The sequence below is a fragment of the Alosa alosa genome, chromosome 13 (assembly GCF_017589495.1).
Source record: "Alosa alosa isolate M-15738 ecotype Scorff River chromosome 13, AALO_Geno_1.1, whole genome shotgun sequence".
Lineage (NCBI taxonomy): Eukaryota > Metazoa > Chordata > Actinopteri > Clupeiformes > Clupeidae > Alosa > Alosa alosa.
The window spans coordinates 3,733,677-3,751,952 of record NC_063201.1 but is presented as its reverse complement, the minus strand read 5'-3'; the positions used below and the strand labels follow the sequence as shown (position 1 = coordinate 3,751,952).

General features: G+C 42.4%; 1 protein-coding gene across 1 annotated transcript in view; it reads right to left on the bottom strand.

Moving 5' to 3' along the window:
* The window catches only part of LOC125305600 (NXPE family member 3-like), a 31,164-nt gene extending 15,365 nt beyond the window's left edge, over positions 1 to 15,799 (bottom strand). The window contains exons 1-4 of the mRNA XM_048260444.1: positions 15,321 to 15,799; positions 14,407 to 14,462; positions 4,269 to 4,640; positions 141 to 559 (exon numbers count right to left, since the gene is read on the bottom strand). Coding sequence (XP_048116401.1) covers positions 141 to 559; positions 4,269 to 4,640; positions 14,407 to 14,462; positions 15,321 to 15,378 — 905 coding nt within the window. The 5' untranslated portion in view covers positions 15,379 to 15,799. The remainder of the gene's footprint in view (positions 1 to 140; positions 560 to 4,268; positions 4,641 to 14,406; positions 14,463 to 15,320) is intronic.
* Between the last annotated feature and the right edge of the window lie 2,477 nt (positions 15,800 to 18,276).

The window sequence follows — 18,276 nt, the reverse complement described above, 5'->3', positions numbered from 1 at the left end:
AGCGATTTTGATGAAAACTAGCCAAAGCTAGGACAAAGCTCCCGAAAACAGCTTGGCATTCAATGAGTAAAAGTGTTACCACATAAATGTGCATAATTAATGAATCCTATTTCATTAAGAAACAAACTTCTGTTCCTTACTCGTTCATGATTGCCTTTTCAAGGTCTGTCCAGTGATTCACGTAATACGGACCCATACCATGGTACACCAGGGTATTGCATGGCAGAGTCGGGGGTTTACGGCAGAGCCACGTCAGCTTTGCCTTTAAATCTGGGTATTCACAGCAGCAGGGCTCCTCGCCTGGCAGTGCCACCCCTTCCCATTTGACATTGCAGGCCGCCCTCTCCTCCACTATAGCACCCTGAGAGTTCTTGCCCACAAAGTAGCCATAGTAGATGTTACGGTCAGGGTCTGTTTCCCGGTGTCGCTTGATGATCTGCACAGCCTCACTGGAGTGAACCAGAAGGACCGCCACCGATGCCTCCCCCACCCACGGTAGGGTAAACCGGGCCAAGTAGGTGCCATTGTGATGATCCAGTACCTCTCCAAACACACTAGCCTACCATGCAGGGAAAAGAGGAAATATTTAGCAAACATTCATTGAACAGATCTTTTTTCAGACTGGAGTCACCTATAGTTCAGTATAGATTAACATTTTAATATGTGTGTGTTTTCCCTGGATATATAGAACCATGACCACATACCATGGCCATGCTCTACCAGTTGAATTAAAGGCTTAAATTGTGCCAGAGCACACTCTAGGACGTTAGGCTCCTTCAACTGCCCATTGGTGCCAAATAATTAAATATTTAGGCAATTAAATGTATATTCGCATGTGGGGTACCAATAGCATACAATGCTTTTAACACCTCTGGCAACAACACCAGACACCAGGATGCTTGTCTCTGCTGATCCATGCAATGTACAGCCGGGTGTAAACACCCACATATGCTATCCCCACAGGATACAAATAACAGTTGACTATTGACATTGTGGGTGCAAACAGCATCTGCCGCAATCGAATGCATTGAAACACATATGAGAACTGTTTAGATTAAGTCCCCTCTGGTCACACACATGCTCCAGGAGTGTCCCTTAGAGGTGCTATGTGGACTTGTTTTGTTTAAAACATCCAAAAACAACATGACAAGATTTTTTTGATCATATCCACTGAAACCGGCACTATGCTCTGACAGAACAACATAAATCAGCCGGTTTTAGAAAAAACCCGCACTTCTACCTCCAACTAGAGCTTTCAAATTTGTTTTGCAAAAATCCACAACTCCCAGTTATTCTGGTCCAATCAGAGCAAGGCTGTGTGAGATCTGACTGTCAATCACAGTCTGGTGCAGTCTGGTGTGCACTGACGAGCACAAACTCAATGAGAGGGTGCTCGGTGGTAGTGGGGGAGGGGCATGTCTGTCAGACTTGCCAACTGCAGCTTTAAAATAGGGTCTATCACAGCCACCGCACCTGCAGAAGTTGCATTCTGCTCCCTATGTGGAGTGGCTGGCATAGAAGTCGCTCCCCTCAGACGTCTTCATCTGAGGGCAGAGCTGCATGATTCAGACCTGTTGACTTCACTGGGTTTTCAAGTGGGCACCCCACTTCAGCGATGTTTTGTCAACTAGCCCACGACACCTCAATAAGGGCTGCAACTAGCCCACGACACCTCAATAAGGGCTTGACAGCAGAACCAGCGTCTTGGCACTGCCTGGATCTATATAGCCCTATAGAGCGAAAGCTTTTGGGGACAGACAGCCACCTCCTGAGGAAGCTGTTGATTTTCCTTTCCAAAGCCTCCACTGTTGTCAAGGGGATCTCGTACACAAGCAGTGGCCACAGGAGCCATGGAAGGATGCCGTGTTGGTAGCCCCATACCTTGTGCTTGCCGGGCAGGCCACTTCTCTCCGGGGCTTTCAGCCATTCTTCTGCTTGGTTGCGCATCCCTTTCACGCTTGCTTTGTCCGTCAGGTCGGCTCTGTACCACCTTTCTAAGCCCTTTACCGGCTTCTCTGTGACTGTTGGGATGATGTCCTCACCGATCTTAAACCAGAAGCGGTCCTGGACACGGCCCCGATTCAGGACTACACTGCAAAAAATGATATCTTACCAAGTGTTATAATTCAATCCACTTTACTTACTCCACTGGCAGACAAATTTACTTGTTTTTATGTCTTAGTTTAAGAAGATTTTGACTTGTTTTAAGTCAAATAATCTTACAAGAGAGCTCAAAGTAAGTATCTTTTTACTAAAAACAATACTAACTAGATTTTTATATCTAAATATAAGATTATAACACTTGGTAAGATATCATTTTTTGCAGTGAAGCTTCTCAATTTCGAGGGTTTGAACTCGATCCTAGCTGCTGTGGTGAGCTCTACCAAATCTTCCAATATCCATCTTCCCTCCGGGACCGACCTTGCTGTAATTGTCAAGTTGTTCATAAAGGCCCTGACTGGGACCTGTTGGATGCCACTTGACAGAACAGCTCCCCGTCTGGGCTTCTCCAGTGACTTGACGAGGAGGTTTATCGCCGCTGCGAACAAAATCATGGAGATTGTACATCCGGTCATGATTCTGACCTCCAATCTCTGCCAGTTGGTAGTGAAGTCACCAGAGGTGAAGCGCATGTTGAAGTACCCAAAGTAGTTCTTGAAGAGCACATAGCTGCTTAGGGGCATGGTAGGCTTTGAGTGTGTGGTCGACTAATTTATGCGGCACTGAGCCATAGGCATTCGTTAAACCACAGGACTGCTAGATCTCCCTGGTTCCTCTTAGCGTCCTCATGATCTTGGAGATGACACTGTTGTGTTCGATGCAACCGGGAACTCCTGGTACTCCGCCCTTCTGTACTGAAGTGTCAATGTACTTGTTGTTGATCAAGAACTGGCTCAGCCTCTTCACCAAAATTCTAAAGAACATCTTCCCCTCAACATTGAACAGCGAGATTGTGTGGAAATCTTTCAAGCTGGAAGAGTCCTCCTGCTTGGGGATGAAGCAGCCCTCGGCAATAAGAAATGTGTCTGGCAGATGGTTCTTCCTCCACAGTACCTTAAGTAGCCTCCAAAGACGTTTCCTCAGCCCCTCACAGTTCTTGTAAACTCTTTACGGAATTCCATTCGGCCCCGGTGCAGATCTTCCCCTGTATGGCCATTGGGATGAAGTCATTGACTTCCTGCCATCTGGGCTCTCCGTCATCAAAGGAGATCGTCAGCTCCTCTTGGTTGCACAGCTTTCCTTCCAGGTTGAGTTCTTCCTCTCGCCTTGGGTCACTGTGCACCTTTTACGGAAGTGCTCTTCTGCCTCCTCCTTCGGGGCCTTTAGCACTCCTGATCTTTTGACTCTAAGGAGCCCTGACAGGTACTTGACCCTCTCCTTTTCCCGCCTCCTTCCATCCCTTCACTGGCACTAGGCTCGCTGCAAGGTCTTTATGCGTTTCCTCACGTTATCGCGCATCAAGTTAAGGGCAGGTTTTTGGTCTTCTGGAGCCTGCCGAAAAACCTTCTTCAATCTTCTCAAGTCGCCTCTGAGTTTTGCAATTTTCCTTGAGCGCCTGTTCTCTCCAGCATGCTACAGGCCTTTGGTCTGTGCTCTGCTCCCATGCTCCAGATGATAGTGGGCATTGCCTTCATCTTCCTACCAATGTAACCAGCGAGGATAGATTCCAAGACTTGGTCTACTTCCCTGTTGAAAGACTCCCAGTCCCAGTCCCTGGCTACTTCTGTTGGCCACAACACTAGCTTTTCCTTGTTTCCTCTCCCTCAATGGCCCAAACTTGCTGACTTGTTTCCTAGCTTGCCTCTCTTGATGTTGCTGGTTGTCTGATACGTTGTTGGTACTTGAAAGAATGCTGACGTCTTTGTTGTGTGTTTGGAGATTCTGGGTACTATGGTTAGACACCTGACCCTGCCTCTCCTCCGTCTAATCCGGTTGCCCTGTGCATTGCACACTACTGTGTCGTAAACAGCCCATCCTACTCTAACAACTTAAATTTGTATTTTGTATTGTATTGTATCAGTTTTTATCGCAACAAAACTGTGAAAGACGTGGGTCATTGTTTTTTAATAAAGAAAAAACATCTGAGAGCCTAATGAATTATATACAGTATCCTTTTACAGAACAACTCTTAGAAATCAATCATCTAGTCAGTTTACAACATTTTTAAATTGTACAAGTTTATTCATTGAAACAATCCCAGGACAAGAAATGTATGTTGTATGTATGTAAGTATGTAAAATGTCCCTGAGTTTTATGGGTGTAATTACCTTTAATTTGGCTGAATAAACCTTTACTTTGAAGAAATCGCCTCCATAGGTTTTTGGCCTTCCAGTTAAGTCCTTGGCAACAATGGTGACATGGAGCTCCTCTCCCACAGAGTAACTGTCCTTAAAGTTATTAATAACAAAGGTGGTGTGGTCCGGACTGGTGCTCATGTTTACAGTGGTAATCTCCTGGTCCGGTCCACCCCATTGAACGGCTCTCTGTATCTGGTCCCACTCCTCCGGGCTTAAGTCCAGGTCCTCTAGGATTTTGAGCGTTTGTGTTTTGTTAACAAGTATGCTGACTCTGTCCTTGTGCTGCGGCAGGAGAGACTCACGGCTTTTAGTGTCTCCAATATTGTATGACCACCACATCACCTGAGAAGAGATAAACAAATGAACAAAAATATAACCATAGTCATACAACCCATGTCTGCTATCCTGTAACCAGGGTTTCCGTTGTCCGGTAATTGCCGGACATTGGCTGAAAAAATCTCTCCAGTCAAATTGTTTGATTGAAATTCTAATAATCCTGTCCCCCTAACACAATCTGATGAGGATAAGCCTAAAATGTATGCCTATACTAAAGCAAGAATACGTCCTTTGGCTATGTTTTAAAGATGCTCTACTGTTTGAAAGTTATTAAACAACACGCATATGCTGCATTTCAAATAGGAAGCGCACGCTTAAAACGCCTGTTAAACAACTAACGAATGAGGGAGACGGTTCAAACATGGCCTGGCACAGGCAGACTAGCCTTAAAAGCTTTTTTCAGAGGCCAGACGCATGGATGATGGTAAATCAATAACGCCTGAAGCCTCAGATGTCCGGTCAGCTTCACCACCACCAGAGAAAAAGCCGAAGTGTCGGGCATATCTGTCAGAATCAGTGACGTTGGAAGTGGAGGTGCGAGGGTGCGGCCGCACTAAGACACTTGTCATTTTCCGTGTAGACAGACCCATGGCTACACTGGACATGCAACTGTCTTCTGTTCCCAGAGCATGCTCTCAATAAAGTATCTATCTATCTATCCATCTATCTATCTATCTATGATGTGTGTGCGCATCTGAGCAAGTGAAACTGTTGAACCACTGGAGATAACGTGGATTGCAGCAACAACATCGCCTATTTAAAACAACGAACAAAGCAGATTGTCCATGAAAACAGCATAGAGACTGGCTAGATCTTTAAATTGACACTAGTTAAAGTTAAGCTAATGAACATTTTGTATTCTATATGGCCTGATTATGTCATTCTTTAAGCTACATAGCCTGTCTCCAGTTTTCCTCAACTTGACTAATTAAGAAGCGATAATAGGATATTTGACCGGCATATCATCAAAACGTCCGTAAGATTAAACCATTTTTTTCAAGCGGAAACTGTAACATAGCATTATGTAGGATGGTCACCATAATTTGGATCAAGTGTTTTGGATTTTGGAATAAGTATACACTACTTATTGAAATATTGTGTCACATCTTGCAATGCTTGCTCGTGTGCTCACAGTTTACTTAATGTATTATTTTTCAGGGTACTCATAAAGGGAAATTATGTATCACACCAAATGCACCACATGGGTTTTCACACTACTACTAGTTGGGTGCTCCCCAACAGAGATTCCTTCTATGGTGTTGTGCCCCACTGAGATTGCCACCACATAGAGCTTAAATGTGGATGCTGCTCTCCCAGCAGCCTTGAGACCAAATAGGAAGTCCAAGGTCACCGAAATGCGGCAGGAAGATGAAGACTCTTAGCCTACAAATCTAGACGCACCCTAGCGGCGGCAAATTAATTTGCTCAGCCTGTACGTCTAGTATCGAACCATAGGGATTTCTATTGGCTTAGCACCATGGATGTTCTCCAATCACAGCGCTCTATTTTGTTAGAGAGTCTTAAGGCGGGCTTAACAGGATAACGACAGTCCTGCGACTGTGAACAACAAGGAAGGTGGCTATGGCGAACGAAGAGCGGTTGTTTGAATCGGCGTTGGCGTCAACTTTGGAGGAGTTGGACTTTTCTTTGAAAGTTGAGCAACACAATGCACTTAAGTCATTACTTTCGTTTTGCCGACCTGATACGGATATGGTCGTAGCGCTGGCCTATTGCATGCCTAGGCAGTTTGAAAGACAATTCTCTGCCCACCCCTTGGATTAAGCGAGGTGAATGGTTCGATGCCAGACTATACATCTCAATGGTATAGGATGGCCCCGCCAGCCTAGAAGACTGCCTGTTGGACACACGTGAGGCGAAATCTGGCGATGTTTCACATAGATCTCTTCTCGAGGTCACCGAGTAATGTCGGCACAAAAAAAAAATGAAAACAATCAGTTTAACTCTTAGCTCGAGTTGCTACAGCCAGCAACTAATGCAGCCAGGCAGCTACAGCGCTACACTCTGGGGGCATGTAAATGGGAGCTCACGGATATGTCCCCAGAGTGCAGTGCTGTAGTTGACATAAGACAGAAAAGTTGTGTCTGTTACATCAATCAGTGTTTAAACTTTCTACATTTCCACACATTGGTGGATGAAAAAATGCATGTAATTGCTATTTTCAGCTCAATAGTCAGTAGTTAAACTGGTCAAGGAAGGATCTAGTTATTATGGAATTGATATGAAAACCAGCAGTGAAATGAGCACAAAGAACACAAACTGTGCTTTATAAAATCGGGGAACAGAGAACCCTGGGAACATAGGACCCTCTAAAGGTTAGACATGCTAACAGCACACAATGGGAGTCAATGGGCGAAATCACTAGCAGTCAGGGCTGTAGTACTCAAGTCCGGTCTTGGACTCGAGACCAGACTCGACACCTTTTTTTATGGTCTCGGACTTGTCATGGACTCGCTAATATTTGGACGCAGAGTTGTCTTGGTCTCAACCACTGGTCTTGCCAAATGTTCCACTTGGTGTTGACCGGCGCGGACTGGCAATCTGTACGTTCGGAAAAAGTCCAGAACGCCTGTCGACTGCCTGGCTCAGTGGCTCATCATCAGCCACATAGGGCTACTGTCTCTCCACATAAATATGCAGGCTTAATCAAAGCTATCAGTATGTCTATGCTACCAGTTGTCATATTGTCATCCAAAAAAGTAAACATTTGCGATATCGCGTTTTCAATGACACAGGCAAGATGATGCAGCCTTTATAGTTTCCCCCTCTCTATGGTTCATTCATAAGGTTCAGAAAAATAGCCTTGCGCCATAGGCGCTGGTTTATGTTTCCGTCGGTGGGTGCTCAAACAATTAAATGCCCGATACCAACGCCCATGTGTATTGCCATACGGTTTTTAAGTAGTAAGTAATGTATGCACTTCAACACTTTAGGAAATCAACAGCGGCCAACACACAAAACGCCAATACAGTTTGCGGGAGTCCATGGGCGTCACCGCCCATTCTTAAATGCTGTTAAGCAAAGGCTTAATTTTTGTGCACTTTCAGTCACCTACACTACGGCTAAATCACGCATGATCCGTCGTTTGACTCCTGAACAGTTTACGTAACTCAGAAGGTTAATTGCGTTAACCCAAACTAAAAGGAAAAACACTTCGCTTTGTTTTTATAAACAGAAATTATATTTCGTGTTGACATCACGCTGTTAAAAAAACGAGATATAGCCTATCCATCCAGAAGCGCGCATTAGCCGACAGTAAGTGGAGGCAGTGGTTCTCAAACTTTGCCATATCCTACACTGGTGTAAAAGGCGTGTATGGTATCATATTTTTTGTAAAGGTCTGACAGGGATATTCTTAGGCCTATGAATGGTGTGCCTTCTCACAAAAGCATAGTCACAGTCAGATTATCTGTCAATATTGGGCTTTGAAAGTAAGGGATATTTGCTCAGTAATAGTAGGCTACATTTTGTAACATTTATAGAGAAACCGAGGGGAAGTTAAAGGAGAATTCCGGTGTGATATTGACCTAAAGTGTGTTGAAACATGATACCGAGTGTGAACGTATGTCTCATAGCTCACCTCGGCTTGTACCCTGCACTCAGAAATCTGGCGCTAGTTAGCCAATGCTACCAACACAGTGTTTCGTTGTGGTGCCTCGGGCATCGGCCTAGCCATGCAAATAAACCACTGTTTTACACCATTTACAAGGCTCAAAGTAGCTCCATACTTCATTGGTAGACTTCTGAGGGCCTTGACATTTAAAACGAGACATGGAGAACTTTGAAAAAGCACTGGTAGTTTATTTACAAGACGATTTATACAGACAGTACCTTAAGGAATTTTACCGTTCGACGCCATCTTGAATTTAGTCCGCGATAAATTCGAGCGACGAATCTGAAACGAACAGGTATGATAAGGGATCAGATTCCAAAAATAATTCAGTGGAAATGCATGGATTCAGTTGCTTCCAGTAGCAGCAACTGGAATCCATGCAATTTTACAGAATTATTTCAAACTCTGTAGGTGGCAAAGTAGAAAAAGCTGGTGGGCCGATTGGCCTACATACTTCTGCCATCTGGTTTCCACTGGATTTTTTGATTGTCGGTGCCGTTAAAGTAGTAAACGATTATTAATGCTAACCGGGAGCTAGTTCTGATGTATGCGGGCGGAGGAGGGCGTTAGATCTCGCCCACAACCAGTCACAACCTAACGTGATGGTCATTTTAATTTTCATGGTCATTTTTGACATACAAAGCTTTTTCATTATGCAGAGTCGAAGTAGGCAAAATATCTATACAAACTGGCAACTGCTGACCAGGCTTTCAAATGCGGATTTTACTGTGTGAAATCATTAGCTGTTAGGATATATTACCCAGGATACTGTCACAGCTAAACCTACAGTAGCTTCTGTAATCTTTCAACCAAAGTTAGGGAGTCATGTTGAATAAGGGTGTGCCTCACGGGCAGTCGCATAGGCTATGGACCCTTTCAAGAGAGTTCCATTATCAGCATCATAGTTGGCCCCACAAGGCTTCCTTTTTAACATTCCATATGTTATCTTAATGCAGAGGAAGTAGATTGGGGCCCGAATAGATTGTTCAAGCATTGTTTTTGTTTTTATTGTTGAAAAGGTCTATAGCACAGAATAGAAATCACCATCACTGACTTAATTGGGCTACCAATCTTGCAGTCATAATAAACAATGGATCGAGACATTTTCCTTTTCCTATATTCTGTTTATGTAGGCTAAGGTATTTGTGAATGTAGCCTGCACATTTGCACAATGCAAATAAATAAAAGATAAACTATGGTGCATTTCCATACTCATAGAAATGAACATTTCGAGACACCAGATATCTCTTCTATGATCTGATGCCAGAAAGATTTTCTTTGACTTGTTAGTTTTTTGAACATTTATTTTATCTAATGACATAGCAAACATGATTAATTTAATCCACATATCCTTGCACTTGCGAAAACTATTTTTCACTAGCCTAAAACCGTGAGACTGAAAGTTAATTGCGTTCACGTTCTACTCAAAGTGACATGCACTCAGTGACGGACTGGGATTAAAAAACGGCCCTGGCATTTTCACCAACCAGCGGCCCACGGGGGGCAGCGTGCATGTGCCCGCAACACACAGATATAACTTCACATGCACGGACATAACACGTTTGTAGCCCCATTGGTGATGAATTCTAACTTTACAATGCACAACTCCATTGAAATATGAAAATGAAAAAAGAATAGCCTAGAATAGGCTACATGGATTTCTATGCAACGTCACGAAAACATGTGTGCGCAAGAGGCAGAAAGCACCATAGAACAGCATAGAGCAGTGCTCTCCATGAAAAGAGTTTCTGTGCTGAAAACTGCACCAATTCGAAATCACGATGGTTAGAGAATGTTCAATATGTTCAATATCCCTAAAGGAATGCATGTCTTCGCCAAAAATGACAAAATACGATGTTATGCAAATGAACGGCAAACTCTGAAATATATCCTGAAATGAGATGTTATTATCATTGAGACAACAGGGGACCAGGGGTATATAAAAAAATCTGATTGTAGCTTACAGCAGCTGACTATTTAAGTCAAGTTTATAACGTTGTGGCACCAAAGCGTCTTCTGCCCCGGGCTGCACGCGAATGTAGGGCTAGTTTTGTTGGTAAACAGGAAACCCATCCAGACGGCCGCTCCACAAACCTGTCTTAATTAACGTCGTGCAGTTAACAAGGTGGGAAGGAGCTTGCTCTTCTCCGCCAACCCTGTCTATCGTCATCAGCATCCAAGTTCATTATAGGACCTCTTTCTCTGTCGCCATCATAAAGGCCTCCAAATTATCCTGTGACAATTGTGTCCTTAGGCGATTCTTGATGAATTTAAGAGTGGAAAAACTCTGTTTGCATGCCACTTGAGTACATGACAGTGTTAGTAGGAATTCATTTGCTAACCATATATAGTTGAAGGCAGAGGTTTAACTGCTGGAGAAGGAAATAGCAACAGATTGCACAATTCTTGCAGGTAGCACATTTCTTGCTCACCAGGTTTATTTCTGTATCTTCCTATATCTCCATTAGCATCATCAAAGTCCGGCGCTTTGACTGTATACTTTCGTTTAGAGGAGACTTTTCAGGCTGTCCCAGCTGGCGTGGCGAGATGTGTCAATTCCGACTGTAGATTTTCAACCGTAGCACCTTCACTGAATTTAAGCAGACATTCTCTTATGTTTGAAGTGCATTTGGGGGCAGTTTATTAGCTTTTATAAAGGGGAAAATTCCAGATCAAGGCATGCTAGATCGGCAATTCCCGTGCTGAAGGAAGTAGACGATTCGGTTTTGAAATTCCCAAAAATAATTCAGTGGAAATGCATGGATTCAGTTGCTTCCAGTAGCAGCAACTGGAATCCATGCAATTTTACAGAATTATTTTTCAAACTCTGTAGGTGGCAAAGTAGAAAAAGCTGGTGGGCCCGATTGGCCTACATACTTCTGCCATCTGGTTTCCACTGGATTTTTGATTGTCGGTGCCGTTAAAGTAGTAAACGATTATTAATGCTAACCGAGCTAGTTCTGATGTATGTATGCGGGCGGAGGAGGGCGTTAGATCTCGCCCCACAACCAGTCACAACCCTAACGTGATGGTCATTTTAATTTTCATGGTCATTTTTTTTTTGATACAAAGCTTTTCATTATGCAGAGTCAAGTAGGCAAAATATCTATACAAACTGGCAACTGCTGACCAGGCTTTCAAATGCGGATTTTACTGTGTGAAATCATTAGCTGTTAGGATATATTACCCAGGATACTGTCACAGCTAAACCTACAGTAGCTTCTGTAATCTTTCAACCAAAGTTAGGGAGTCATGTTGAATAAGGGTGTGCCTCACGGGCAGTCGCATAGGCTATGGACCCTTTCAAGAGAGTTCCATTATCAGCATCATAGTTGGCCCCACAAGGCTTCCTTTTTAACATTCCATATGTTATCTTAATGCAGAGGAAGTAGATTGGGGCCCGAATAGATTGTTCAAGCATTGTTTTTGTTTTTATTGTTGAAAAGGTCTATAGCACAGAATAGAAATCACCATCACTGACTTAATTGGGCTACCAATCTTGCAGTCGCAATAAACAATGGATCCGAGACATTTTCCTTTTCCTATATTCTGTTTATGTAGGCTAAGGTATTTGTGAATGTAGCCTGCACATTTGCACAATGCAAATAAATAAAAGATAAACTATGGTGCATTTCCATACTCATAGAAATGAACATTTCGAGACACCAGATATCTCTTCTATGATCTGATGCCAGAAAGATTTTCTTTGACTTGTTAGTTTTTTGAACATTTATTTTATCTAATGACATAGCAAACATGATTAATTTAATCCACATATCCTTGCACTTGCGAAAACTATTTTTCACTAGCCTAAAACCGTGAGACTGAAAGTTAATTGCGTTCACGTTCTACTCAAAGTGACATGCACTCAGTGACGGACTGGGATTAAAAAACGGCCCTGGCATTTTCACCAACCAGCGGCCCACACGGGGACGCGCGTGCATGTGCCCGCAACACACAGATATAACTTCACATGCACGGACATAACACGTTTGTAGCCCCATTGGTGATGAATTCTAACTTTACAATGCACAACTCCATTGAAATATGAAAATGAAAAAAGAATAGCCTAGAATAGGCTACATGGATTTCTATGCAACGTCACGAAAACATGTGTGCTCAAGAGGCAGAAAAGCACCATAGAACAGCATAGAGCAGTGCTCTCCATGAAAAAGAGTTTCTGTGCTGAAAACTGCACCAATTCAAATCAATGATGGTTAGAGAATGTTCAATATGTTCAATATCCCTAAAGGAATGCATGTCTTCGCCAAAATGACAAAATAATGGCGTTATGCAAATGAACGGCAAACTCTGAAATATATCCTGAAATGAGATGTTATTATCATTGAGACAACAGGGGACCAGGGGTATATAAAAAAATCTGATTGTAGCTTACAGCAGCTGACTATTTAAGTCAAGTTTATAACGTTGTGGCACCAAGCGTCTTCTGCCCCACGGCTGCACGCGAATGTAGGGCTAGTTTTGTTGGTAAACAGGAAACCCATCGGAGCAGCCGCTCCACAAACCTGTCTTAATTAACGTCGTGCAGTTAACAAGGTGGGAAGGAGCTTGCTCTTCTCCGCAACCCTGTCTATCACGTCATCAGCATCCAAGTTCATTATAGGACCTCTTTCTCTGTCGCCATCATAAAGGCCTCCAAATTATCCTGTGACAATTGTGTCCTTAGGCGATTCTTGATGAATTTAAGAGTGGAAAAACTCTGTTTGCATGCCACTTGAGTACATGACAGTGTTAGTAGGAATTCATTTGCTAACCATATATAGTTGAAGGCAGAGGTTTAACTGCTGGAGAAGGAAATAGCAACAGATTGCACAATTCTTGCAGGTAGCACATTTCTTGCTCACCAGGTTTATTTCTGTATCTTCCTATATCTCCGTGGCATCATCAAAGTCCGACGCTTTGACTGTATACTCGTTTAGAGGAGACTTTTTCAGGCTGTCCCAGCGCGTGGCGAGATGTGTCAATTCCGACTGTAGATTTTCAACCGTAGCACCTTCACTGAATTTAAGCAGACATTCTCTTATGTTTTGAGGGAAGTGCATTTGGGGCAGTTTATTAGCTTTTATAAGGGGAAAATTCCGAGGATCAAGGCATGCTAGATCGGCAATTCCCCGTGCTGAAGGAAGTAGACGCATTCGGTTTTGAAATTCCCAAAAAATAATTCAGTGGAAATGCATGGATTCCAGTTTCTTCCAGTAGCAGCAACTGGAATCCATGCATTTCCACTGAATTATTTTTGGAATCTGATCCCTTATCATACCTGTTCATTCTTACTCGTCGCCGACTTATCGTGACTAAATTCAAGATGGCTGCAAACGCTAAACTTCGTTGAAGATACTGTCTGCATAAATCGCCTTGTAAGTAAACTACCAGTGCTTTTTCAAAGTTCTCAATGTCTCGCTTTTAAAATGTCAGGGCCCTCGAAGTCTACCAATGAAGTGTGGAGATACATTGAGCCTCGTAAATGGTGTAAAACAGTGATTTATTTGCATGGTTAGGCCGATGCGAGAAGCACCACCATTGAAAAGCAGTTGGTAGCATCGACTAACTAGCGCCAGATTTTGGAGTGCAGGGGACAAGCCGAGATGGGCTATGAGACACACGTTCACACTCGGTATCATGTTTCAATACACTTCAATCACACCGGAATTCTCCTTTAACCTGACTCTCGCCAGATGAATTTCGTTCTGCCGAGCTCCACTCATCCATCTGGGATCAATCCATTGGAGTGGTGCTTCAGAAGGCTGGGCCTTATTAAAAAATCCTTGCATAAGATTGGATAAGCCACTTGTCCGTCATCTATTGACGTGCTACTTCAACCACTCACATCGAAGCCAACTCCCGCCCTGCGTCCTGATTGGCTCTACCATACAATCTCGATGGATGTGAGTGGAGCTAGGCGGCACGAAATTCATCTGGCGAGAGTCAGGTTATTAGGCTATACCTTTGATATCAAATCTACATGGGCAACACATTTCAGGACTATTCCAACATGATAAATAATTTACTTTACATTTCCATTAGGCCCTATGACAGTGAGAACCCTTAATCAATGGTAAATAGGTAAGGTACAGTATTTTAAGAAGAACCTTGTTAAAACAAAAAAATCTGTCAACTTACCGCAATAAACAGAAGTCCAAATAACATCACATACCAGAATTGACAATACCGGCCAACTGAAACAACAAATGTAGGTGAGTTCATCTTCATGTTTAAAGGAACCATATATAAGATTGTGGCCAAAACTGGTACTGCAACCACTTTCAAAACACTGTAGAGCGGTGTATCCCCTCCCACTCCCCCTGACTCGAGGTTGCCAACCCGGATGCCGAAACACTACTGACCTTATGATTAGTAGATAGGTGGAGGGTGGCCCATCAGGCCAAAACACAACATGACATGACAAAACACAACATCAACATCAGTTGAGGGCTGCAACTTCACTTTTTAAATGACAATATCCTGGCCGTACTAGTTAATTCCAGATCAGGCGCGTCGTTAGACCTGGGCATTCGGGGCTATAGCCCCGGATTCTCTGGGGATAGCCCCGGATCTATGGGCCGTCAACAACAACAACAAAAACTCTAATCGTGAATGAAATAAATAGCCCCGTAGAAGAGACTTTTGTGTTTTGTGTCCATTGTGTGCATTAACAGCAGCGCAAGAAAATCTGACGTGATCTGGGCAGGTTTAGAATCATTTGTTGCAAAATGTTACAATTTCAAGTACCTTCTCTACGCTATTACGCATTGCTTCTTCAGAAGCACGAAACAGCAGAAGGACAAATGGATATTAGAAGTTTCTTTAGAAAAAAAAAAAAGGGCAGAGCAGGGACAAGAAGTGGAAACTCACAGTGCGTCATCATCTCCCGCAACCCGGGAGGACATTTCGATCAGCTCAGGTTCGTGAAACGCAGCCCTCAAAGACAACGTTGATCAATGCTGGTCTGATGTTACTAGCTAGCAGGCTACCACTGCACCTCACTAACTTGAAGGACACTTTGTTTGAATAACTAGAAAGAGACACTAACTTACGTTTGGTTCTGTAGAATGGAATCACATTCTTCACCACCAACAAAAAATTGTTTTCCATGACAGTAGGCCTGTCGCCAGTCTTTTTTTACCACAGGTTAGCAGTGCAGACTTATTCATTCACTGACGTTGGTATAATTCCAAGAAACGGTCGAATGTGACCTTCAGCAGCGAGTTGAGCGGACCAAGCGGCAAAAGTTGAGCAGAGTTGAATGAATGAGGAGCGAGCGGTTTTCACAGACGGACTTTGGCCATTTCCCTTCACCAATCCAGTAATTGTGTCCAATATTATACTTTCAGTGATCATTTGAAATACATCGCGGTAATAAACAAGACTGCAGTTTCAATATATCGTGATTTACTATTGAATCATGGTCACATGTGCAGTAAATATGGTAAACCTGACCTCGTTTGAGGGGGCTTCCAAGCAATGCATGCTGGGCTTGATTTTGACAGAATGGAACTTTTTCTTTGGGCAAAAGTTCGTGATACACAACCCAAATGCATTGCTTTCAAGGCACCCATACTGTAGCCCATTAATTGAAGGTGATGACGTCCAAATGTTTATCCCGAGACGAACGCTCACACCTGTGCACTTGACAGAGGTGCATGACTATGTTTATTCTACAGGCTATTTTAATGTCATATTTTGGTTGTTGTATGTGGTGCACTTTGGCAGAAGAGACGTTCTCCTCACTAAACATCAAAATATTCGGAATGCCGTGACGTGAGTCATTACGATTGGCCTTCCTTTTCATTCTCAAAGTAGGTTAAAATGTCATGTTCATCAGCCCGATTTTCAAAATCTCTCGGGGGAGAAACCCCCGAATCCCCGGACAAAAAGGACTCTAACTTCTGGGCTGTAGCACTGAATGTTTTCAATAGCTACGCCCCTGTTCCATATTCCTGCGGAAACTCAGGCGAGCAAGTGCTCCACCAGCCATCATGACCACATTATAAATATTTGTTTTTTTTTTTGGGGGGGGGGGGCAAACCTACGCCCTTGACCGAAACTATCACAGAATCATCATCAATGACTGAGGTCATTTCATGTTTACATCCATATGAGCTTGTGTTAAACAAAATAAATAACAAGAAATATGAAGGTAAATATACTGCTCAAAAAAATTAAGGGAACACTTACCGTTTTCCACAATTGTTAAAACACATTTTTTGAAACCTTCCACCCTTTTCTCCATTCTCAAATTACATTCACAGAATGTCTGACAGTTCTTGTTCAATAAAACACTCGCCTCAAAAGTTTTACTTGTGCTCAGAACCAAACAGACAATATCCTGGCCGTACTACTGTTGTCAGTGATATAAGTATTTGAAATGAACATGATTTTTTAATGTCTAGTGACATATCAGGGCCATTTTATGATTAATTGAAATACATTTGTTAAAGGGGTAAATGGATCGTCCAGCGACAGCAACTGTCAAAGCAACGACGCCAACATTCTATGAGAAACATTTTAATCTGAGATCGGAACGTGATTATTACATCATCCGGAACTTTTTTTGTTCATGACAGTTCCTTTAAAATATGTGGAATTCATAAGAAAAAGATCTGTGGCTGATTAAACCTGACAATTTGTTTAATCTGTGCCTAACCATCATATCACTTCACTGCATAGGCTACATGTAAATGCAGACCAAATAATGAGTTTTGCCTTTTGTCCAAGCAACTTGCCTAATAATGTCATCAATAAACAAATAACTAGCCTACATTAAAATCAACAATTAAATAAAAATATTAGTTATAGGCAAAATAGAAATTATGACAATAACCATAAACATAAATCACAACTCTGCAAGAAATAGTGAATAAGAAACAAGATAAACAGATGGGAGATAAACAACCATAAATAAATAAATATAAATGGGATAAGCCAACACAACATACTGTATAGGCTACTCACGTCTCAAAAGTTTGCACATCAGTGAATTGTGGATATTTAGATCCATTTGATTATGTGCCATTGCTTTACACAGTGGCATAAAATTCTGCCCTGTTTGCTGTAGCTCAATCTTAGGCAGTGGCCTTTTTTACAAATTACATTGCCTATGATTGTTAGACTGGTTATGCAGTTGGACCAGCTGGTTGGACCAGCTAACCGGTTATACAGGGTTCCCGCGGATCCTTAAAAAGTCTTCAATACAACTTTCGGTTTTTAAGGCCTAAAAAGTCTTAAACTGTCTGGGATGTCTTGAATTTTCGAAAGGGAGGTATTAAATTTGCGTATAGGACCGCCAGCGAGAGAAATGTCTCCATCAGGTTTCGTGTATTTAAAAAAGCAATTGTAGGCTATAAGTGAGGCTACGGGGAAGTGTAGTGGTTGCAGAGTGAAGATGTTTTTTCACGGGTGTGGTTAACAGTGGCGGTTCTAGACCAAAATCACCAGGGGTCCCGAGGTGGGTCCAGTGTGTTTTTAAGGGGGCACATTTATAACCATATACTGTATAACGGCAAAACGGGTCATTAGTTTATTTTTTACGTTTTATTTTATATTATATATATACAGTTATTTTTCACAGCATGACATTACACTATCTCTTTAAATTACATGGTCATTATATCACTGTAGTAACAAGGAAAAAAAGAAAGAAAAAAAGATTCACAATGGTCTCAAAATCTTTTCAAAATCAAACTGTCATCATCTTACTCTAGTAAGGAATATAAGTAAATGTAAAGAATAGACAGAAAAAAATAATTCTTAAAATCTCAAAGACTTTTCAAAATCAAAATCAACCGTCCTCATCTTACTCTAGTAAGAAATAGAAAGAAATGAAAAAGAGTAGACAGAAAAAAGAAATTAACATGCTGTGAGTGCTCTCAAAATCTCATAAAGCATTTGCATGTGCACTTGGCTGAAACACTACAACAAGATTCTGCGATTGTGACTCCTTGAGAAACTGTCTACAAATGCATCAAGGTGTAAAGCCTTGGAACTTCTGGA